At 43.5% G+C, this 25,335-nt stretch overlaps 1 protein-coding gene and 1 pseudogene across 4 annotated transcripts; one reads left to right on the top strand and one right to left on the bottom strand.

Annotated features, from left to right (window-relative positions):
• The first annotated feature begins 1,528 nt into the window (after positions 1-1,528).
• On the top strand, positions 1,529-22,829 carry LOC138645421 (uncharacterized). 4 transcript variants are annotated; one of them, XM_069734732.1, is made up of 9 exons: positions 1,529-1,929; positions 3,801-3,987; positions 6,675-6,746; positions 7,641-7,715; positions 7,808-7,858; positions 18,113-18,190; positions 18,293-18,352; positions 21,485-21,523; positions 22,667-22,829. In XM_069734732.1, the coding sequence occupies exons 2-9, from the start codon at positions 3,960-3,962 to the stop codon at positions 22,810-22,812; spliced, it is 549 nt and encodes a 182-aa protein (XP_069590833.1). In that variant the 5' UTR covers positions 1,529-1,929; positions 3,801-3,959; the 3' UTR covers positions 22,813-22,829. The 4 variants fall into 4 exon arrangements, with proteins under 4 accessions (XP_069590833.1, XP_069590831.1, XP_069590834.1 ...); XM_069734730.1 differs by having other exon boundaries at positions 18,113-18,352; XM_069734733.1 differs by lacking the exon at positions 22,667-22,829 and having other exon boundaries at positions 20,622-22,657.
• On the bottom strand, positions 4,641-6,654 carry LOC138645422 (serine/arginine-rich splicing factor 9 pseudogene; annotated as a pseudogene).
• Positions 22,830-25,335: the final 2,506 nt, after the last annotated feature.

Below are 25,335 nucleotides of genomic sequence, written 5' to 3'. Positions count from 1 at the left end.
TACTATAATACTGCTCCTATATACAAGAATATAACTACTATAATACTGCTCCTATATACAAGAATATATCTACTATAATACTGCCGCTATGTACAGGAATATAACTACTATAATACTGCTCCCTATGTATAAGAATATAACTACTATAATACTGCTCCTATATACAAGAATATAACTACTATAATACTGCTCCTATATACAAGAATATAACTACTATAATACTGCCCCTATGTACAAGAATATAACTACTATAATACTGCTCCTATATACAAGAATATAACTACTATAATACTGCCCCTATGTACAAGAATATAACTACTATAATACTGCTCCTATATACAAGAATATAACTACTATAATACTGCCCCTATGTACAAGAATATAACTACTATAATACTGCTCCTATATACAAGAATATAACTACTATAATACTGCCCCTATGTACAAGAATATAACTACTATAATACTGCTCCTATATACAAGAATATAACTACTATAATACTGCTCCTATATACAAGAATATAACTACTATAATACTGCCCCTATGTACAAGAATATAACTACTATAATACTGCTCCTATATACAAGAATATAACTACTATAATACTGCTCCTATATACAAGAATATAACTACTATAATACTGCCCCTATGTACAAGAATATAACTACTATAATACTGCTCCTATATACAAGAATATAACTACTATAATACTGCCCCTATGTACAAGAATATAACTACTATAATACTGCTCCTATATACAAGAATATAACTACTATAATACTGCCCCTATGTACAAGAATATAACTACTATAATACTGCTCCTATATACAAGAATATAACTACTATAATACTGCCCCTATGTACAAGAATATAACTACTATAATACTGCTCCTATATACAAGAATATAACTACTATAATACTGCCCCTATGTATAAGAATATAACTACTATAATACTGCTCCTATATACAAGAATATAACTACTATAATACTGCTCCTATGTACAAGAATATAACTACTATAATACTGCCCCCTATGTACAGGAATATAACTACTATAATACTGCTCCTATGTACAGGAATATATCTACTATAATACTGCCCCTATGTACAAGAATATAACTACTATAATACTACCCCCTATGTACAAGAATATAACTACTATAATACTGCCCCTATGTACAGGAATATAACTACTATAATACTTCCCCCTATATTAAGGAAGACACTTTTGGCTGCTACATGATGTTACTGTATCTAGATACAATGTATCGGGTGCTGCAGTCGGAGGATTAGATACACAGATACATTGTATCAAGCACGTATGTCGTTTTCAAGAGTTTCCTGTTTGTTTGCATTTTTTGATGTATAATTAAAGTATCAATTCTATTTGACGGCTCCTTAGGACTGCAGATATGTCAGCTATGCAATTAATGTTTTTTGCAAAAGAGAAAAAGATTATTCCACTTTTTCTTTTTAATAAACGTTATTAAACTGTTTGTTTTCCTGTTCACGCCTGGATCGTCTGATCTACCAGTACTGCATCAGTGCACAAGCTGCGGCCATGTTTTTCCAGTCCGACACGTCAAGGGTTTGTATCGTCAGCAGCATCTAAGGGGATAAATGGTCAGAATCTAAATACCTCCTATTTTGCCACATATTATTACAGCGCGGTCCAGGAAGGGGCTAAAGAAGTGGCTAAATATAGGGGTTTACGAAGAAAAAGTCCTCAGGTGCATTCACTCTTCTGACGCGTGATGTTTGGACGGCCATCTTACATGGGGGAGGGTAACTTCCTGGGGAGGAGATAGTGTTGGCGGCAGAAATAAACGAAGAAGCCGCCGTTTCGGGGGAAGCAGAGGCGATTTAGTCCCGAGGGTCACGGACTGAAGCTGACCGTACGGCGAGTACACAAGGCATATAATATCAGGTATGAGTTCTGGACGAGCCGCATTCTCTGCTTTCTCGCCTCTTACTGTCTCTCCTTATTCTTGCCGCCCTTTCCCTCCGAGGCGTCAGCGCAGATAGCGCCCTGACACCGGCGCTGCCCTACAGAACATTTTATGCTGAGGCACCAATAATACCGAGGATCGGCCAGCTGTAGGAACAAAATAGATAAGAGTCTGGCCAGGGGTCTGTATCTGGTCATGGGGCCTGGTCTGGGTATATTTATCTAAGGGGTCTGGCCTGAGCCTACACTGAGGGGTCCGTGGTCTGAGATCAGGAAGGAACATAGAAATAATGGGGCCTTATAGCAAAAGTCCTAATCTGGCCCCCCTCCCTCAAAAAAATATTAGGCAGAGAAGATGGGGTGACAGTGCGTAGTGGGGTGATAATGTGTAGTGGGGTGACAATGTGTAGTGGAGTGACAGTGCGTAGCGGGGTGATAATGTGTAGTGGGGTGACAATGTGTAGTGGAGTGACAGTGCGTAGCGGGGTGACAATGTAGTGGGGTGACAGTGCATAGTGGGGTGATAGTGCGTAGCAGGGTACAATGTGTAGTGGGGTGACAATGTAGTGGGGTGACAGTGTGTAGCGGGGTGATAGTGTGTAGCGGGGTGACAGTGCGTAGCTGGGTGATAGTGCGTAGCGGGGTGACAATGTAGTGGGGTGACAGTGTGTAGCGGGGTGACAGTGCGTAGCGGGGTACAATGTAGTGGGGTGACAGTGCATAGCGGGGTGATAGTGCTTAGCGGGGTGACAATGTGTAGTGGGGTGACAGTGCATAGCGGAGTGACAGTGCGTAGCGGGGTGACAATGTGTAGTGGGGTGACAGTGCGTAGCTGTGATAGTGCGTAGCAGGGTGATAGTGCGTAGCGGGATGACAATGTGTAGCGGGGTGATAGTGCGTAGCGGGGTGATAGTGTTTAGCGGGGTGACAATGTGTAGTGGGGTGATAGTGCGTAGCAGGGTGATAGTGCGTAGCGGGGTACAATGTAGTGGGGTGACAGTGCATAGCGGGGTGATAGTGCTTAGCGGGGTGACAATGTGTAGTGGGGTGACAGTGCATAGCGGAGTGACAGTGCGTAGCGGGGTGACAATGTGTAGTGGGGTGACAGTGCGTAGCTGTGATAGTGCGTAGCAGGGTGATAGTGCGTAGCGGGATGACAATGTGTAGCGGGGTGACAGTGCGTAGCGGGGTGATAGTGTTTAGCGGGGTGACAATGTGTAGTGGGGTGATAGTGCGTAGCGGGGTGATAGTGTGTAGTCGGGTTCCACTGTTGCACTCAAAGGTACCTGCATCCTGAGATACCGCGTCGGGGGAGGGGGTGACACGTTGTCTGCCGATATTAGTATGGCACGGGTTGTAATAGATTCGGAGTCGTGGTACGGTGTCTGTATTTATTTCGGTGATCTGGTCTGGGGTCTGTATCTGTTTTGGGGGCTGGTTTGTAGTGTGTTTATATGTTTGGTTTAGGGTCTGTATGTCTGGTTCGGGGGTCTGGTTGTAGGGTGCTGTACTTGTTTAGGGTCTAGGTTTGTTAGGGGGATCTAGCTTGGCTGCTATATTTGTTTTGGGGGTCTGGTTTGGGGTGTTTGTTTACAGGTTCTAGGTTGGAGTCTAGATTTGTTGAAGGGCCCTTTTTTGGGGTCTGTATTTGTTTTATTGAAGCTGATCTGTAGATAGGGGGTCTGGTCTCAGATCTGTATTTAGTGGGTCTGTATTGGGGCGGGGGTGGGGGGTTGTACTTCTTTAAGGTCACATGCATCTGTTTAGGGGACCTGACCTGGGGGTTGTGTTGATCTTTAGGTGTGATGATGAACTCTCGTTATGTTATTCACTTATTTTTTCTTCTACAGAGAAGAATGGGAAAATTTTCCAAGTTTTTCCAATACAAGCTGCCACCAGGGAACGTATCACAATTATTACAAGCCATATGACATAGCAGGACAGATCGCGTCACATCTGATGACTGTTCACGACCGGGAGTAGAGAAGACTCTTCCCTGCAGAATTATTATGAGTGCAGCTCTGGAATATGATAAAGGTTAGAACTGAGAATAATCATAAGATGTTGTGGAGACACGTGGGTCAGTGGGTGCTCGCGTCCAGTGTCCTGGCTGTCTTTAGCAAGACTGCATAGACCAGGGCTCATACCACTGAATGCCCGATCTCTCTCACCGTGGGCAGAACACTACTCAGACAACACAGGGTGAGGGTAACAGCGTGGCAATAATTTATTGAACCACAACACACAATAGCAAACAGAACAGTCCCAGCACAGTACCCAAGATGGCGCACATTACAGTCTCACCCTTCCGTTGACTCGCCGGGAATAATAGAAGCAGTGACTTCAGATCTTCCAGGGTCGACTACCCCACCTGTGGCATGCACACAGAGAGGAGGTAACGATAAGCTTAAGAAGATGACAGTCCATTGAGGTTGAGGTACAAGGCCAGTTGACCAGAGGGTCACAACCTGACTTCATCTTCCAGGGTCACTCCTCCACCTGTGGCACACATACAGAGAGGAGGTAACGACAAGCGTAGGAAGATGGCAGTCCATTGAGGTACAAGGCCAGTTGACCAGAGGGTCACAACCTGGCTTCATCTTCCAGGGTCACTACCCCACCTGTGGCACACACACAGAGAGGAGGTAACGACAAGCGTAGGAAGATGGCAGTCCATTGACGTACAAGGCCAGTTGACCAGAGGGTCACAACCTGGCTTCATCTTCCAGGGTCACTACCCCACCTGTGGCACACACACAGAGAGGAGGTAACGACAAGCGTAGGAAGATGACAGTCGAATGAGTCCATACGAGGTACATGGCCAGTTGATACGAGAATCACAACCTGGCTTCTCTAAATGTCTTCATGGAACCAGGCGATCGGCGGGTCCCAATCCTGGATTTCTCCAAACGTATCCATGGTTCAGTGATGGTCAAATGTGGCAGCTCTGTATTTCTTCAGTTGGAGTGATGATTCCATGACTTCTGTAATGTAGAGTCTCTGAACACAGGGAGATTCTCCTTTCTATAGGTCACAACTTCTCATTCAGTCATTCCACCACAGCTTGGGGGAAGGTGGTAGGTGCCATCCCTCGCTGCAGGTGTGCAAACAACATGCATAGCTTGTCCTTCATATTGCAGAGCACCAATGGGTCATCAACATATTAACAAACATTCAAACATTGTGCCTTTGTTTCCTATAGATAGTAGATCACTACTAGGACAGATAGAATAGTTAATCAGCAGCCAGTCCACAAATGGCAGCAAGGGAACTATAATTTAGTGACAATAAGGGCGAACAGTCATTCTCACGTGAACTCGAGCTCAGGTTTCTGGTCTCTGGGCCTACTGAAATAGTATGTCTGGATAGTCCAGATTAAATGCGATGTTGCCACATACCTCCCCCATCTTAATTAGCCAGACATGATAGGCTTCCAATCATCCTTCTGCACTTATACGGGGGCAATCCTTTAGCATGTCTTTAAGCAGAGACACGAATGTAAGAGGTTTCACCTTCATGAGAACAAAACTTTTTATCGTCCAGTTTCCTCAAAGCATATTCCATGTCGTCCTTGTGAACAAACTCAACAATCCCCGTACCATCCTTGTGCACATCAGCATAGCAGACATCTCCAGCTTCTCTCATATAATCGTTTAGATCCTGCCGACTTCCCGAGGGGGGAAGTTCGGAGACGAGAAAGTGACCCGTTGCTCCAGTTTAGTCCTCCGTAACCTCCCCCTGGTCTCCTGCTTGACTTGGAAAACTCCACACGTAAACAATAAGAGCCGAACTCGTATCCGTTGCTTCCACTCATGGCGTTTTCCGCCTACCGTGTATACTGGAAGGTGATGAAGGTGAATGTTGTGGCACCGCGTCCCCCATGATTCTGCAGCTCCATGGTAGAGATCATCCCATACTGATGGAACAACTCCTCCAGCTCCTTCTCTCGTACATTGGCCGGTAAATTGTCCACAAAATACGCCCAGTAACAATGCAGCGACATAACGAGAATCTGCATAACTAATCATATGCTAAATAGCTGCAAGTCACGTTTATGTATGAGCAAGCCAAGATGATTGACTATAAAATGACGGCAGTCTCGCGTTAGAAGCAATAGTGGGTGGTGAGATATGGAGCCTGGAAGTCAAAAGGTCAAAGCATTGTTACCCTTCCTCTTCACTGTATAACCCTACTGTCTTCTTATGATGCAGAGGCCCTGTTGGGCATCTTCAGACCTCGGGACCAGGCGGTAGATGCCACCCCTGAGCCTTTTATCGCTAAACAGATGGCCCATTCTTAGGATAGGCCACACCATATCCAAGAGTCAAGGCTTCTTCAGTCAGCTGATCAATTGGGGTATAGAGAGTTGGACCCCCACGATCTGATATTCATGGCATATGCAAAGAATAGACCGTCCCTTTAAGCCAGTCTGACTTCAGTTTCCTCCCTACTATACATTTACTCTATAGTGACCACTACGGGAGCAATGTGGTATTGCATGTCAGACAGGTAAACGTTTCATCATGTGTAATCACAGGTCAGTTTTCATCAAAATGGGGGCAAATCCCCAAAACTTTACCAACTTTTTGAACTTTTGGAATTCTGGGCGGCAGCTCTGATCAGGGTTGTCAGATGGTAAATCTGCCCCAATATATGGAGGCGGCTCAGTCACCGGCAATGATCTTAATGTGATTTTTTTCTTGTTTTCTTTACTGTATTTGCAGATGTGCATATTAGAAAATTTCCTCCATATCCTCTTATTGTGTCGCGGGATTTTATACAGGGAATTAAAGAAGGTGAGAATGTAAAACATTGTTCATTATTAACATGTTCATGATCAGGCATTTTTTTCTTCACACGTGGTTCCTTTTATGTCATTTTAATATTCAAATTTTTTGGCTGATACTGGGTGGAAAGATAAAGATAAAGAAAAAATGGAAATAAATATTTTTTTTCCCCATTATTTTCTAAATGGAACAATGTCCCACTAAAATACACTTTACATTGCTCTGCTCTTTCCATACTAATATTTTTTATATACTGTTTATATTGTTTTTATCAGTTGGAAACTCAACTTCCACTTTTCTCTTTCCTATCTTTTAATTTCCTTTCTTTTCTTTTTTTTTTTACTTCTCTTCTCTTTCCTTTCTTTTCATTCCTTTCTCTTTTCTTCTCTTATTTCCTTCTTTTCTCTTGTTTTTCTTTTTTTCTCTTTTCATATATTCTTCTTCCTTTCTCTTTTCTTTTTTTTTTCTTCTTTTCATTTATTCTCTTTTCTTTTCCTTACCTTTCTGTTCTCTTATTTTTTCCTTACATGTCCTCTCCTCTCCTTTTCTTTCTTTTCTCTCCTTTCTTGTCTTTTCTTTTTTTTCTCTTCTATTATTTTCATCTTCTTTACCTTTCTTTCCCATTATTTGCTTTCCTTTCTTTTCTATTCTCTATTTTGTCTTATTAAACATATTGTTGTTTCTTATAAACAATGGTTTATTGCTCTGAAAAAAAAAATCTTAAAAAAACAAACAAAACTTTGCGAGTAGCCTTGGTTAAAAGTTACCGACCATTTTAGGTCTTAAGCACTTTTATAGACTGTATGTTTCCATGGTTACAGACTACAAACAAACACTGCGTAGTCTGATTCTGCATAAAATAACAAGATAAATTATTGCAACTTTTTTTTTCCTGTTTATCAGAATTACATAATACAATACCCACACAGGAGACAAGTCCAGACCCGCGAGCTCTGATAAATAACCATTTGATACAAGGTGAGAAGATAAAACACACAGGACCATCGGGCTCTATCCTTCCAAAAGTGTGGAAAATCTCAGAATTAACTTTTTTTTTTCTATTTTTAAAGTTATAGAAGAAGCTAATCAATATGATGGACCGCCCAACTTCAATATAAAAGGTAAGAAAAGAGCAACGAAAAAAAAAACAGAAGCAACTTTTTTTTTATTTCTCCAGTGACAATAAAAAAAAAAAAAATACCGTATTTACGGGATGATGGAGGGAGGCAGTACTATCGTTATCTACAAAGTTCACACAAGGAGATAGGAAGGCGGTGCGCTCTGTACATGTATAATAAGCAAGAAAAGACAGGGACGCAGCACTATCTGTGCCTATGTCATCTAGAGGATTAAACCGCAAGTCAAGACCTGTACTTCATCTTGTTCACAATGATGTAAGGCAGGTGTGGGCAATTAATTCTCCAGAGGGGCCACATGAGAGACGGTGACTGTTGTGGAGGCCGAACCAATAGGCTGAAATTAATTCTACTCAATATTCATATCAATATATTAATTATAATTATTTTACATTAATATTAAATGTATGACTTAATATTGAGTAGAATTAAGTATGCTGACATCCTCCTATATACTGTAAGAACCCCCACTATATACTGTATGATCCCTTACATAGCCCCCTGTATAAAATGTGAGCACCCACATAGCTTCCACATATACATTACATGACCCCATATAACCCCTATATACATTATGAGCCCTCACATAGCCCCTCTATATACTGTATGAGCCCGCAAATAGTCTCTCTATTTACAGTATGAGCCCACACTCAGATTCCTATATACCGAAAGAGCCCCAAAACAGCCCCTCTATGTACATTACTAACCCCCACATAGCCCCTCTATATATTGTACTAGATTGTGGCCCGATTCTAACACATCGGGTATTCTAGAAAATGCATGTCCCCGTAGTATATGGACAATGATGATTCCAGAATTCGCGGCAGACTGTGCCCGTCGCTGATTGGTCGAGGCAACCTTTATGACATCATCGTCGCCATGGCAACCATTATGACATCATCGTCACTGTGCCCGTTGCTGATTGGTCGAGGCCTGGCGGCCTCGACCAATCAGAGACGCGGGATTTCTACGTCGATGCTGTGCCGGTCTCTGATTGGTCGAGGCCGCAAGGCCTCGACCAATCAGAGAGCCAGGATTTCCAGGACAGACAGACGGAAAAACCCTTAGACAATTATATATAGATGAGCCCCATATAGCCTCTCTATATACAGTATGAGCCCACACTCAGATTCCTATATACCGAAAGAGCCCACACAGAGCCCCTCTATGTACATTATTAATCCCCACATAGCCCCTCTATATACTGTATGAGCCCCCAAATAGTCTCTCTACTGTATGATCCCTCACATAGCCCCCCAACATAGCCCCTATATACAGTATGAGCCCCCACAGAGCCTCTCTATATACAGTATAAGCCCCTATAGCCTCTCTATATACAGTAAGAGCCACCACATAGTGTGACGCCCAGGAGACCGGGATACCCAGCACCGGACCAATGGAGTCTGTCTCTTGAGGGGGATGTCACGGGTGGCTTGACCCGGTGCTGTGGCCTCAGGCAATGCACAGTGTAAGGGGTATCGTGAGGGGACAGGCACTTACTTGATCAGCAGCAGGTTCTCCCAGCGGTGACGATCCTGATCCTGGATAGATGGCTATTGTCCAAATGAAAGACTGAGGCACTGAAACGTTTAACCAGTTTACTTTAACATAAAAGGATTTACAACCAGTCCTGTCACCGGAGTCTGTATGGGAACTCTGAGTTACTTTGACCCTGCCGGGGTCTTCGCCTCTTATTGTGCGCAATTTCTGTGTGGCCCTGCTGCTGTATGTGAACTGGCTGCCGGCCCAATCTGTCCCCTCCGGGTCCTGGTTCGACGGGCAACCCGAGTCCTTTTATCGGTTTACCCCCTCTGGGAGTACCGCTGAACTCTGTGTCTGTTGCTGCGTCCGACCCTAGTGAAGCTGATATCACCTCACGTTTTTCCGGTTGCTGTATTATATATAATGAATACAGCCACGGATCCGGTATCCGTCTTTGCGCCTGTTCTGGGTAGTGATTAATGCTACCCGGTTCTCACAATGTCCTTTTTCTCTATCCCTCTTCTCCTCAGGCCGGTGATTTAGGCCTGGTAACAGTCACAGGGCTGTTAGAAATTCAGCTGTATGACCTCTCACTATCAGCTCCTTAGCCCAACTGTCATTTCTTCTCTCAGACCAGAATGGATCAAGGGGAGTCTCTGGAGCTCCCCCTTCTGGCCGGAGGTGGTAGTGCAGTCTTGCTATTTTAGTATTTGTACTTACTGTCAGTAACTATTTTTGTGGCAAATACCCCTAGGGGTGCCACATTCCCCCTTAGTTAAGAACAGTACTCCGGGACTGTGGGACAATAACATTTTGAAATAACAATTAATATGTACAGAGTCTTAAAAATGAAAAGTTACAAAAACCACTCAAGGAAACAAAAATAGAGTTCTGTAAAAAGTCACTTCAAATAGCGTCCATTAATACAGTTCTATCCTTGAAGGTATTAGGAACGGCACTGTACTTAGTGTCCAGGAATTTAGTTCCATTTTTCCAACGGAGTTATCAATATAAAGTCTAAAGAAAGTTCAAAAAGAGCAAAAAGCAAAGTTCAAAAAGCAGTCTTTCCGGAGCTTTGATTTAGTGCCTCCGGGCTGATAAAAAGTTCAAGAATATGCAATAAGTTCATACAGACAAGTCTCTGTAGGCACTGGGCTTAAACGTTGCAGACTGATAACAATGACTATACTACATTTTCTGTTTAACTATATACGGCATAACATATATACAATTCACATTATGAGCTTTATAGTTGGTAATCTGCATACCTGGCCGGTAATTGACCCTGGGTACTACGCTGTGATCTACGTAATAGCGGTGTCTCTTCATGTGGTGTACTACTGTCTACTGCGGATGTAGTATCTGCCCGCTCTGCTAAAGATAATTCCACGACTATGGAGTTGGCAAGTCCACCGTGAATGAGATTACTCTGACCAGGAATCTGTTCTTCCTGGCCTGGAACCTCCTGTAGTACGGGGTCAGCCTCTTCCTGTCTTGGGACTTCTGGTATTGGGTTCGGTGTTGGGTAAAAGGCCACCATGGGAACCACTACTGCACCATGGTATGTTAGTAGGGTTTTGGGAAAGTCTCCTATACAGGTGTGATACACTTCCTCTTCTTTTTCCTTTACTGGTTGAACCTGTATGGGTTGAATAACTTCTGGTTCTGGCTGGACAACGTCTGGCTCTTTCAATGCTTCCGGACATAATTTAAGATTGTCTCTTGACACTAGTACAGATGTTAAGCCTCCGTTTTTGCTAATGAGACACATTTTAGGATTATCCACTCTTGTTGGTAAAACTGTGTAGGGTACGGCTTCCCACTGATTGTCCAGTTTATTGGTTCGACGATTTCTCTTGAGCACTTGGTCACCCGGTCTTAATGGGGTCGCTAGAGCATTCTGGTTGAAAGTTCGCTCTTGTCTTTCTCTAGTTTGCTGAAGGCTTCTTTCCACACTCTCTTGCACTTGGCGATACTGTTTTTGCCGTATGATATCCCAATTGGAGTCTTGGACTTCTGCGTCTGGTTTCAGAATTCCCATTTCTAGATCGATTGGTAATTGGCCGGGTCTTGCACGCATAAGGTAAGCTGGGGTGCAGTTGGTGGAGCTCACCGGGACATGATTATACAGATCCACCAAGTCAGGCAATTTCTCTGGCCATTGATTCCTTTCTGTCTCAGGTAAAGTCTTTAGTAGGTCTATTACAATATGGTTCATCTTCTCGCATAAGCCGTTTGTTTGTGGATGATAGGCCGTCGTCCGGATCTTTTTGCAACCATACATATTACAGAATTCTCTGAAGATCTCTGATTCAAAGGCTGTACCTTGGTCGGTGAGAACCTGTTCCGGATATCCATGGGGTCTACAAAAGTACGTTTGGAACGCTTTGGCTGCTGTTTTTGCTGTCAGATCTTTTACGGGTACTACTACCAAGAAACGTGAATAATGGTCCACGATGGTCAAGGCATAGACATAGCCGGACCGGCTTGGTGTCAACTTCACGTGGTCCATGGCTACAAGTTCAAGTGGTTGTTTGGTGATTATGGGCTGCAGTGGTGCTCTTTGGTTCTTTTGATCGTTTCTTCTGAGGTTACACGGGCCACAATTTCTGCACCACTGTTCGATTGATTTTCTCATCCCGACCCAATAAAATCTTTCTCTTAGAAGTACTTCTAACTTTTTCCAACCGAAGTGACCAGCACCATTATGGTAAGCTTCGAGGACCATCTTCACATCTTGTTTAGGCACAATAATCTGCCAAACCAATTCATGTGTTTTCGGATTGGTGTATCTTCTACAGAGCTTCCCTTGATACAGGAACATTTTGCCTCTCTCTTTCCAGAGTTGATGCGTCTCTTCTGGGGCATCCTCATAGGGATATGCACTTTGCTCAGTCAACAGTTCCTTCACCAACTTCACAGCCGGATTGCTGTCTTGGGTGTCAGCCCATCTATGGTGTGCTAACGGATTAAAATTCACCTCTTGTTGTTTCTGATAGGTACTTGACTGATGATGTTTTGCCTTGGGACGATGGAAGGCTGGTAGTTCAATTTCTTCAAGCTCCCCCGTTTCCTCTTCTACATCTCTCAAGTGTGGCATCCGGGATAGGGCATCGGCATTTCCATTCTTGCGACCTGCTCGATACTTGATTATGAAGTTGTAATTAGATAACCGGGCTATCCATCGCTGTTCTAACGCACCTAATTTGGCTGTGTCCAGGTGGGTCAACGGATTGTTGTCAGTATAGACAATAAATTCTGCAGCGGCCAGATAGTGTTTGAAACGCTCCGTCACAGCCCAAACTACTGCCAGTAGTTCCAATTTGAAGGAGCTGTAATTTTCTGAATTTCTTTCAGTAGGCCGGAGCTTTCTACTTGCAAAGGCGATGACTTTCTCCCGACCTTCTTGCTTTTGTGACAGCACCGCTCCTAGTCCCACATTACTGGCATCGGTGTAGAGGATGAAAGGTTTATGGTAATCTGGGTATGCCAGAACCTCTTCTCCGGTTAGTGCCTTCTTTAGTTGTTCAAAGGAGTCTTCCCTTTCGTCGTTCCACTGAAAAGGAGGGTTTCGGTTTGAAGGTTTCTTCGTCTGCCCTACCAAGGTGTCTTGCAAGGGTGCTGCCAACTTGGTAAATCCTTTTATAAATCTGCGATAGTAACCCACCAATCCCAGGAATTGTCTCACTTCTTTTGCGCTGGTAGGTCTTGGCCAATCCCTTATGGCGCTTATTTTCTCGGGATCTGGTGCTACTCCCTCCGAACTCACGATGTGTCCCAGGTACTGTACCTTTGGCTTGAGAAGGTGACATTTGGATGGCTTGACTTTCATGCCATACCTGGATAAGGCTTCGAACACTTCTGCCAGGTCTATTAAGTGTTGTTCGTAAGTCTTTGAGTAGACGATCACATCATCTAGGTACAGGAGGACGGTCTCGAAGTTCTTGTGTCCGAGGCAGCATTCCATCAGCCGCTGGAAGGTACCGGATGCGTTGCAGAGTCCGAACGGCATGCGATTAAATTCACATAGACCCATTGGTGTGGTGAATGCCGTCTTTTCCTTATCTCTCTCAGCCACAGGGACTTGCCAATACCCGCTTGTTAAGTCTAAGGTGGAAAAATAATTAGCAGATTTCAAAGCAGTTAAGGACTCTTCTATCCTAGGCAAGGGGTAGGCGTCTTTATGGGTGATGTTATTAATCTTCCGGTAGTCTACGCACATTCTCATGGTTCCGTCCTTTTTTTTGACAATCACTAGAGGGGCCGCCCAGGGGCTACAGCTGTCTCTTATTACCCCGGCCTGTTTCATTTCCCTCAGCATATCTTTTGCACATTGATAGTGAGCGGGCGGTATGGGTCTATATCTTTCTTTTATTGGGGGATGGTCACCTGTGGGGATTGTGTGTTCTACCCCTTCTATCCGTCCGAAGTCCAATGGGTGTTTACTGAAGACTTGTTCATATTCCGTCACTAGCCTATACACCCCTTGTTTTTGATGGGTAGGTGTTGAATTTATGCCCACGTGTAGCTGTTGGCACCAATCCTCCATTTCTCCATCTGAGCCATTGCCTTCCACCTGACAGGTTGGTTCTAAGGGCTCAATGGTTGTGATGGCATTGTTGTCAACAGTATATAGCTTTGCCATTGTAGCATATCTTGGCAAAGTGACCTCTTCCTCTCCACAGTTCAAAAGTCGTACCGGCACTCGTCCCCGGTGTACCTCGACTATCCCTCGTGCTGTGAGTATAGTGGGCCTGCTGTCGGTGTACACTGGTTCTATTAAGGCTTGATAATCTCGTCCCTTAGTACCAATGGCTGCTCTACACCATACCAGCATTTCTGTTTTTGGTGGGATTACAATAGACGTTGGATCACTTACCCTCACACTGCCGATTTCTCCACCTGCAACTTCTACCTGTTGCCTTAACATCAATACTTTTATTTCCCTCCGGAGAACTCTCTGCTGGCAGGATTGGGCAGTTTCAGCAATTTGCTGTAAGACAGAAATGACTTCGGAAAAGCAGTTCTCTAACACATTCATTCCTATCAATACAGTTGGTTCACAGTTCCGCCGGTCAACATCAACAACAATTATACCCTGTTTCTTCAGTTCTACTTTACCAATCTTTATGGTCATCTCCCTGAATCCTAGTTTCGGTACCAACTTACCATTACTGGCCCATATATCTAGTTCAACATCAGAGGGCCCTTTATCAATATCTGCATCAGCCCAGTACCTCTTATAAAGGATATACGGTATAGATGAAATCTGGGAACCTGTGTCCAGCAAAGCGTTGAGGGGAATTCCGTCCAGCACGATAGGGATAATGGGTCGTCCTCCGATGTACCTGTCGTGCCAGGGTGTTGGGCCTTGAAAGTTCATTCCTGCGAAGCGGCCCGCATTCCCAGGGGATTCCCGTTTAAATCACAATCTCGTGCAAAGTGGCCTGGCTGCTGGCAACGGCGGCAAATGGGCTGTCCATCCGGTTGGTAGCGGTCGCGGGGTCGTCCTCTCCATGTCGGGTATCTCCGGGGTCTCATCCATGGAACATCCTCTCTACAGTTTGCCAACTCCATCTTGTGTCCTCTCATCTCCTGCATGGTTTTAGCCATTGAAGCAACAACATCAGCTAAAGAGTCAAGCTTTTGTTGAAGAGCCTCATTAGTACTGGGCCCCAGGGGCTTAGCAATGGCCCCCGACATAGCTGATGTCACTGGCACTCCCTGTTGTTGAGGTGCCTCTGCCATGGGTTGCGCAGGATCCTGATCCCGAGGTGCCTCTGCCAGCTGGAGACGTATAGCGCTCTCCTTTAATTGGGCAAATGTCAATTCAGGGTTCTTAAAAACAAGCATGCTCACATGCCCCCGGTGAGAAGGGGTGTAGAGTCCCTCAATAAATTGATCTCTTAGCAGTTTATCCGCTCCGGTGTTAAAAATGGGTTCAGCCAGTGTAAGTGATTTAAGGGCTTCCTGCAGGTTTAAGGCAAAGTCTCTCACGCCCTCATTAGCTTTTTGTTTGCAATTAAAGAATCGTATTTTAGCTTTGCTGCTGGCCGTGGTTTCAAATGTAGCTTTTAATCCAGCAAATATGCGTTCAACAGTGCCTTTTAGATCAGCTGCCCATGCTGTGACTTCTCGCTTAGCATGGCCACTTAACTGCATCATCAGGAGACTAACACGCTGAACTTCACCCACAGGGAACATGTCAAAATGGGCCAGCATCTTTTCTCTGAAATCGTCAAGGGTATTAGGCTCACCTTCATACATTGGAAGCCATGGGCCACCCGGGGTATATGGCATCAGCACCGGCATGATGGGCGCCACTCCTTGCACCGCTGCGCTGCCGGACTCTCTATTGACACTCTGTCTTTCAGCTGCATTAGCGTTGCCGAGTGCTGCGGCGTCTCCGTGCTGCGACATACTGTGCCCCCTTAGTTAATCCGGACCCTTCCGGTCCTCCGCTTCCGTCGGGATAGTGTAGATTCGTTCCGCTGTGCAGCAGGATCGATTTTCCCCTTGCTCTGATGTCAGAGCGCTCAGCTTGGTTCCGCCCACAATGACACGCCCCCTGCTGCTCCCGCCCACCGCGCTCTGTAATGGCGGATTCTGAAGTTTTTCAGTTAGACTGGGGCTCAGGTGATGGCGTAGCTCAATTAACAGTCTCGTGCCTAACGGTTATGAAGTGATTACCTCAGGGGATGGCGGCCATCTTTACTCCATTATAACCAATGGGGAAAAGTCACTTTCAATAGTTTTCAATGGGGAATGGATTTTTCTTTAATAAAGTCAATTTTCAAGATTTTTCATCCCAGTTTTCACAGTTTTGGGCTCCAATCACGGCACACAATACCCGGTATACGGGCTGGCTAGATCCTGTTCGTGACGCCAATTGTGACGCCCAGGAGACCGGGATACCCAGCACCGGACCAATGGAGTCTGTCTCTTGAGGGGGATGTCACGGGTGGCTTGACCCGGTGCTGTGGCCTCAGGCAATGCACAGTGTAAGGGGTATCGTGAGGGGACAGGCACTTACTTGATCAGCAGCAGGTTCTCCCAGCGGTGACGATCCCGATCCTGGATAGATGGCTATTGTCCAAATGAAAGACTGAGGCACTGAAACGTTTAACCAGTTTACTTTAACAAAAAAGGATTTACAACCAGTCCTGTCACCGGAGTCTGTATGGGAACTCTGAGTTACTTTGACCCTGCCGGGGTCTTCGCCTCTTATTGTGCGCAATTTCTGTGTGGCCCTGCTGCTGTATGTGAACTGGCTGCCGGCCCAATCTGTCCCCTCCGGGTCCTGGTTCGACGGGCAACCCGAGTCCTTTTATCGGTTTACCCCCTCTGGGAGTACCGCTGAACTCTGTGTCTGTTGCTGCATCCGACCCTAGTGAAGCTGATATCACCTCACGTTTTTCCGGTTGCTGTATTATATATAATGAATACAGCCACGGATCCGGTATCCGTCTTTGCGCCTGTTCTGGGTAGTGATTAATGCTACCCGGTTCTCACAATGTCCTTTTTCTCTTTCCCTCTTCTCCTCAGGCCGGTGATTTAGGCCTGGTAACAGTCACAGGGCTGTTAGAAATTCAGCTGTATGACCTCTCACTATCAGCTCCTTAGCCCAACTGCCATTTCTTCTCTCAGACCAGAATGGATCAAGGGGAGTCTCTGGAGCTCCCCCTTCTGGCCGGAGGTGGTAGTGCAGTCTTGCTATTTTAGTATTTGTACTTACTGTCAGTAACTATTTTTGTGGCAAATACCCCTAGGGGTGCCACATTAGCCTCTCTATATACAGTAAGAGCCACCACATAGCCCATCTATATACTGTGTGAGCCCACACATAGCCCCCACATAGCCCGTATATACAGTATGAGCCCCCACATAGCCTCTTTATATACAGTATAAACCCCCGTAACCTCTATATACAGTAAGAGCCCCCACATAGCCCATCTATATACTATGTGAGCCCACACATAGCCCCCCAACATAGCCCCTATATACAGTATGAGCCCCACAGAGCCTCTTTATATACAGTATAAACATCATAACCTCTGTATACAGTAAGAGCCCCTAGATAGCCCATCTATATACTGTATGAGCCCCACATAGCCCCCACATAGCCTGTATATACAGTAAGAGCCCCCACATAGCCCCTCTATATACTGTGTGAGCCCACACATAGCCCCTATATACAGCATAAGCCCCCACAGAGCCTCTCTATATACAGTATAAACCCCATAACCTCTATATACGGTAAGAGCCCCCACATAGCCCATCTATATACTGTATGAGCCCCACATAGCCTCTCTATATACAGTATGAGCCGCTATATAGCCCCCTATATATGCTAAAATCACATGCACATATGAAAGGAAACCCACCACATACTTACCTCATTTTCGTTCCCCCGACGCTCCTCGACACACTGCCTCTACGTACAGCAGATGCGATGATGTGACGTCATCATGTCCGCTGGCCCAGTCCCACATGCTGATTGGTGGAAGCATGAGCCGGTGGCTCCTCCTCTATTAACCGCTGTCTGTCCCCCTGATCATGTGACCAGCGGTGACAGTGGGTTGCGGCAGACAGGCGAGGTAATGGTGTGGCCTGTGGACCTCTGTGTTAACCCTTTGGCTGTCACAGTCCACGGGCCTAGTGGAACAGCCAGAGGGCCGGATGTGGCCTGTGGCCCGCAGTTTGCTCAGCTCTGATGTGCAGGATTTTCAATAGTTACTTTTTTTTCTTGTTTATCAGATGTACAAGATAAAATACCTATACAGGAGACAAGTCCGGACCGGCGAGCTGTGATTTATAATAATTATCCGTTACAAGGTGAGAAGATAAATCACACCGGACCTTCCCAACACTCCACTATTGTGATCATATGGGAAATCTCAGAATTAATCTTTACATTTTATTTTTACAAATTTGTAGAAGAACCTAATCGATATGATGGACCTCCCAACTTCATATTCTTTTGGAGAAATATAAAAGGTAAAAAAAGAGCAGCAAAAGTGGCATTATGTGAGAAAACAGAAATGGTTATGGCAGATACCATCACATCTCACAGTCCAAAACTTCATGCTCGGTTCTTCTTCCCTTCCCTAAATATCGAAGATATAAAATGTTCTTGAAACAGAAAAAACTTTTTTTTATTACTCCTGTGGCAAAAAATTAAAAAAACAATTAAGTAATTTGTGAATAGTATAAAAAAAAAATCTCCTACCGTTCAGTGTCTACAGTTGGTACTGTCTGCAGACTGTTCTGTTCCCATGGTAACAGACTACGAGCAAACACTGATTCTGTAGTCAGGTGTTGTTCTCTCCTCTATTGTCTGTAGAAGAGCGGCGGAGGGAGCGGAGTAACACAAAACCACAGGATCAGACTACACGGAGTTATGAATATTCATGAGAGCTGGAGACGCAAAACAGGAGCTTTTCAAACAAGGCTATTTGTAGAGTTGCTGTACTATCTGTGCCTACATCAGTTACGTGATAATACAAGGAAAAGACAAGGAGGCTGTACTATCTGTACCTACATTTACAGTGAGACAGAGACGCAGTATTATCTATGCCTATGTTATTTGCAGGATGAGGTAGGGCAGCAGTACTACCTGTGCCTATATCAGTTACTGGATGCTGTATGAAAAAGACGAAGGCAGTGTTATTTATGCTAACATTCTGACAGTACTATCTGTGCCTTCATTATTTAAAATATCACACAGGGAAGCAGTGATATCTGTGTGTACATCAGTTACAGGATAATGTAAAGGAAGCAGTACCATCTGAACTTACATATTTCACAAGAAAAAGCAGGGAGGCAGTACTATCTGTACATGCATACTTCACAAGAAAAAAACAAGGAGGCAGTACAATCTGTACATACACACTTTATAAGAAAAAAACAGGGAGGCAGTACTATCTGTACGTACATACTTCACAAGAAAGAACAAGGAGGCAGTACTATCTGTACATGCATACTTCACAAGAAAAAACAAGGAGACAGTACTATCTGTACAAGCATACTTTACAAGAAAAAAACAAGGCGGCAGTATTATCTGTGCCTACATCCTTTACTTGCAGAATGTAGACAGTAACATCTGTGCCTACACTTAGGGTACCGTCACACTATACGATTTACCTACGATCACGACCAGCGATATGACCTGGCTGTGATCGTAGGTAAGTCGTTTTGTGGTCGCTGGAGAGCTGTCACACAGACAGCTCTCCAGCGACCAACGATGCCGAGGTCCCCGGGTAACCAGGGTAAACATCGGGTTACTAAGCGCAGGGCCGCGCTTAGTAACCCGATGTTTACCCTGGTTACCAGCGTAAAAAAAAAAAAAACAGCACATACTTACATTCTGGTGTCCGTCAGGTCCCTTGCCGTCTGCTTCCCGCACTCAGTGACTGCCGGCCGTAAAGTGAAAGTGAAAGCACAGCACAGCGGCTGTGCTCTGCTTTCACTTTACGGCCGGCAGTCACTGAGTGCGGGAAGCAGACGGCAAGGGACCTGACGGACACCAGAATGTAAGTATGTGGTGTTTTTTTTTTTTTTAGTTTTACGCTTGTAACCAGGGTAAACATCGGGTTACTAAGCGCGGCCCTGCGCTTAGTAACCCGATGTTTACCCTGGTTACAAGCGAACGCATCGCTAGATCGCATCGCTAGATCGGTGTCACACACACCGATCTAGCGATGACAGCGGGAGATCCAGCGACAAAAGAAAGTTCTAAACGATCTGCTACGACGTACGATTCTCAGCAGGATCCCTGATCGCTGCTGCGTGTCAGACACAGCGATATCGTAACGATATCGCTGGAACGTCACGAATCGTACCGTCGTAGCGATCGAAATGGCAGTGTGTGACGGTACCCTAAGGATGATGCCAGAAAGGCAGTAACATAAATGCATATATAATTCACAGAAAGAGACAGGGAGGCGATACTATCTGTGCCTTTCACTTTTTACAGAATTAGACATTATTATTTGCATATTTGTTTCACTTTTTTTTATTTTAAAGTTAAAATAAAAAAAAGGTTGCAAAAGTATATAGTCCCTTTGAAAAAAAGATAATTAGTTTTTCACTCTTTGTAATTTTTTTCTTCCTACTTGCGCTTGATAAATTTGTCTATTATTTTTGAAAAATTGCTCATTGAAAGTGAGAAGATGAAGCCTAAATCACCGTCAGTCGGCGACTTAACTGCGATTGTATGAAATGCTGTATCTCCTGACGGAACTAATTCTTTTTACTTACATTTCAGATAAATTCTCCAAAATAAGAGATTATATCAGAATGCTGAAGAAAAAATACATTTTTGCACAAAACGTTCAAAACAGCGGCATTAGGGGCCACATCTAAAAAAAAAATACTATATCAATAGGAGCAAGGTTTTTTTTATTATTTTATTTTGCTTTCACTTTTTCTCTTAAAGGGATAATATAATAAATATAACTTTCCTTAATTTAAACACAGATCTCCAAACCATAGGGTGCAGACCTGACTGTAAGCTTCTGGGCCAAATATACAGTCCGTGTAAAAATTTGCACTCGAACCATATTATTGATCAGTAGCTCAATAGTTATAGAATATCAAACTTTATCAGCACAAACGTTTTACAAACTGTCAACATAAATCATTAAACACCCAGGTAGGGCAACGTAGTCATAATATAAGGTCCAGCAAAAGCCTAGCACAAAATCTATTAAAAAATATTTTTAAAAAAATATCAATCAGATAAGTAGATACCCAATATATCGCACGCAACGTGGTTAGAAAGTCGTCATTATAAATACATAAACCCCAATAATGGCAATAATCAACCACTCTAGTAATAACTGCATCAACACAGGTCCAAAAAGAAAAAAACACCCACCAAAAGCCACATCAGTGAACCCATTACCCCAGACGAGCGTTTCGCTTATCGCTTCCTCAGGAGGACTGGCACTATTTACTATTAAATGTAATTTGTAATGGATCTTATGGTCCAGTGTTGGATACTTATACTTGCATAACAACTTGATTGCAACTTTGAAATAATAGTGTAAGAGTCCTTTAATAATTGGAAATTTGAAGAGATCATTTTTGCTTCCATTGAATAATGTATTTCTATTCCATTTCTGGCAGCTTTTATGACTATTTTTTGTGCCTGTACCGACCGTGCCGGTGAGTTCTCCCTTAATTTTACACATTTTAACCTCCCTTACTGAGACACATTCATCTGCATAAAAGCATAGAAGACAGAGATACAATTTTAAATGGAATGGAATCGAGGAAGATGATTTTGTATTTGTGCCTGTAAAGAAGGATAATCAATGTAATCCTATTGGAGTGGGGGCTACAACTCTACAAAAAGTGCTGCAGCAGAGTATCTTCTATGCAAACAAGTTTGCTTGTTGATCTCATCTGGCAGTGGCTATCCATTTTTATGCAAAATAACCCTTTTTCTACTGTAATCATGATGAACTCTTCTCTGTAGTTGTTCGCACTACCAACACTGTTGCAACAGCGTGTATCTTATCTACACAGATGTTTGCTTGTTCATCCCGTCTATGTGGAATATCCCTTTTTCTGCTGTAATCATAATGAATAGTGATGAGCTCGGGTTTTTGTTGACGCAGCTGCATGATTTGGGATTCCCTAGCAACCAGGCAACCCTCACATGTACTCAGGCTGGCTAGCAGCTGCATCAACAAAAACTAAATCTCCAAATGCTAACAAATACATGAAGATCATCCGTGAGTGCTCGGGGAAAACCCGAGCAATGAGTATACTTGCTCATCACTAGTAATGAACTCTTCTCTCTAGTTGTTCACACTACTAACACTGCAACAGAGTGTATATTATATACAAACAAGTTTGCCTGCTCATGGCTATCTATTTCTATGTGGAATAACTCTTTCTGCTGTAAGCATAATGGACTCTTCTCTGTATTTGTTCACACTACTAACACTGTTGCAACAGAGTGTATATAATAATCCACAAACAAGTTTGCCTGCTCATGGCTATCTATTTCTATGCGGAATAACTCTTTTTCTGCTGTAAGCATAATGAACTCTTCTCTGTATTTGTTCACACTACTAACACTGTTGCAACAGAGTGTATATAATAATACACAAACAAGTTTGCCTGTTTTTGGCTTCCATCAATACTGAACGCTTTGTGGTAGCCATATTGATTGTCACCCAACATTTGCTTGAAACAAGTATTTATGAAAAAAAAAGAGAAAATGTAAAAAAAAAAGATACAAATGTTCAAAGATTTTTTAGTTAGTAAAAAATGCATTTGAAAATGATTTTTTTTTTTAAGGTGAGCAGCTAAGTTTTCCAATCCAGGAGACTGATCCTGTTTCTGCACAGCTAGAAGAAGATCGGAAAATTAATACATCAATGAGATTTATACCTGATTGTGCAAAAATGTGGTTTCACATTCTCAGTCGTAAAATTCATAATTAAATAACTATTGAAAGCAATGTTGGAAAATTTGTAGTGGTCTCATTATTAAAGGGGCAAAGTTGATGTAAGCCCTGCAGTGATTGTGCCCCCTCACCTCCCTTCTACAAACCACCCCCCTATCATACAGGTTCACTCTGATAAAAATAAACAAAGCTTGGATTAGATCCAACTTTTCCACACTACGAGACATCAGGAGCAAATAAAGTGTTTGTAATATTCAATATTTAAATAAGGCCTGCCAGTTGCCTTCAAGGGTCTATGAATGACTGGATGACCCCACTTATTATGAGTTTAGAAGTGCCACAACTACCCGTTCTTAATTTTTTACGAGGCACTACAGTTGGTGCCTTTAAGGGTTTATGGATGACCCTGCTTGTCATTTTTTCTTGGCTTTGCAGTGTGTGCGAAGATTTTATGAGTGTAAAAGTACCACCTTTACACTATGTTCACAATATTTAAATGATGTTCTGCAGTTGGTGCTTAGAAGGGTGTATGGATTACCCTGCTTGTAATTTTTGGCAGTGTACAGCTTTTATGAGTCTAGTAGTGATGAGCGAGTGTACTTGTTGCTCGGGTTTTCCCGAGCATGCTCGGGTGATCTCCGAGTATTTATGACTGCTCGGAGATTAAGTTTTCATTGCTTCAGCAGCATGATTTACAGCTATTAGCCAGCTTGATTACATGTGGGGAATACCTAGCAACCAGGTAACCCCCACATGTACTCAGCCTGGCTAATAGCTGTAAATCATTCAGCTGCAGTGATGAAAACTAAATCTCCAAACACTAACAAAAACTCGAGCAACAAGTATACTCGCTCATCACTAGAGTCTAGGAGTACCACTACATGACCCTATGAACAGAATGTGTATGAGGCTCTCCTTTATGTTTGATACAGGGTGTATCTGTTCCTTATTTTGGCAGTTCTTGCCTTCTTCATAAATTTCCCTGAAATTTCCAATTTTTTAATAAAAAAAAATCACTTTTGGTTTACTTAAATTATTATTATTTTTTTTTTAAAAATTTAAAATTTGCCAAGTTATTATACAGGAAAAATGTTTCCTATCATTTGTTTCATGTATATTCCAATTTCTCGTCGGTTTGGAATATTTTGTCAGTCCTCAAAGTGGAGTAAAAGTGTGACGCCATTGTTCTCAGCAGTTAGCTGGGCATCAGAGATGCTTCCAGGGGTCTTCCCCATGCTGCTCTCCTTCCATTCAGCACTTTTTCCATCCAGTTGAACATTTTCTCTGCCCCCAGACCTCTTTATAGAGAAAAAAAAATCAACTTTCCCATTCACTCCCATCAAAATGAACATGCGAGGATTAGGAATTGCTCGGTTTGAGTGATGAGCATTTTAGTGCTCGTTCATCCCTACTAATGCCCCATATGATGCCCTGACATAGTATAATGCCCCATATGATGCCCCCACATAGGGGTTACATGCACAAGCTGCAGCCAAGTTTTTCCAATGTGACATGTCAAGGGTTTGTATTGTCTGCAGCACCTAAGGGGTTAACTGTTCAGAATCTGAGTATCTCCTATTTTACCTTATATTATTACAGGACGGTGCAGGAAGGGGTTAAGGAAGTGATAAAATACATGCGATTTACAAAGATAAAGTCCTCTGTACATTCACTCTACTGACACGGGCGGGAAGGTTTTGGAGGGAAGTGCTATCTTACAGGGGCGGGAAAGTTTTGGAGGGAAGTGCTATCTTACAGGGGCGGGAAAGTTTTGGAGGGAAGTGCCATCTTACAGGTGGCAGGTAACTTCCTGGGAGGATCCACAGCTAAGAAGCTGAGAGTTTGATCTGTAAGAAGCCGGCGTTCTGGTGTAGCAGAGGCGAGTAGGTGACAGGCGGCAGCGGACATTACCACAACTTCTACAAGTGAGTAATCACAGTATAAACAAGGTGTGAGACACTAAGAAAGGCTCCAGCAAGAGCAGCGTCTCTGCGGCCTGACTTCTTACTCCATTTCCTTATTCTTATCGTCCTCTTAGCTCCCGGCCAGGACATTTTCTGCAGGAGTAAAACAAATAGAAGTCTGTGCAGGGGTCCGTACCTGTTTACGGGGGCTAGTCTGGGCGTCTATATATCTAAGTGCAGATTTGGACTGGAGCACCTTGGGCCCACCAGAGAAAATCATTTTTGTGGCCCACTATGTAGCTACATAGAAATAAATACAAAACCATCAATTGTGTGGTAAAACACACTAATATCAGGGTATAATATAAGGTAGTACATGTCAATTATGTAGCAGGGGTTGGGGTAGCCCCCTCAAAGAATATAATGTAGCCCCCCTCATAGAATATAATGCAGCCCCCTCATAGAATATAATGTAGCCCCCTCATAGAATATAATGCAGCCCCCTCATAGAATATAGTGTAGCCCCTCATAGAATATAATGTAGCATCCCTCATAGAATATAATGTAGCCCCCCTCATAGAATATAATGCAGCCCCCTCATAGAATATAATGCAGCCCCCTCATAGAATATAATGTAGCATCCCTCATAGAATATA

Source organism: Ranitomeya imitator, chromosome 7 (assembly GCF_032444005.1).
Source record: "Ranitomeya imitator isolate aRanImi1 chromosome 7, aRanImi1.pri, whole genome shotgun sequence".
In the NCBI taxonomy this organism is placed as follows: Eukaryota; Metazoa; Chordata; class Amphibia; order Anura; family Dendrobatidae; genus Ranitomeya; species Ranitomeya imitator.
The sequence above is the reverse complement of the archived record's forward strand: the minus strand, read 5'-3'. Positions and strand labels throughout refer to the sequence as shown.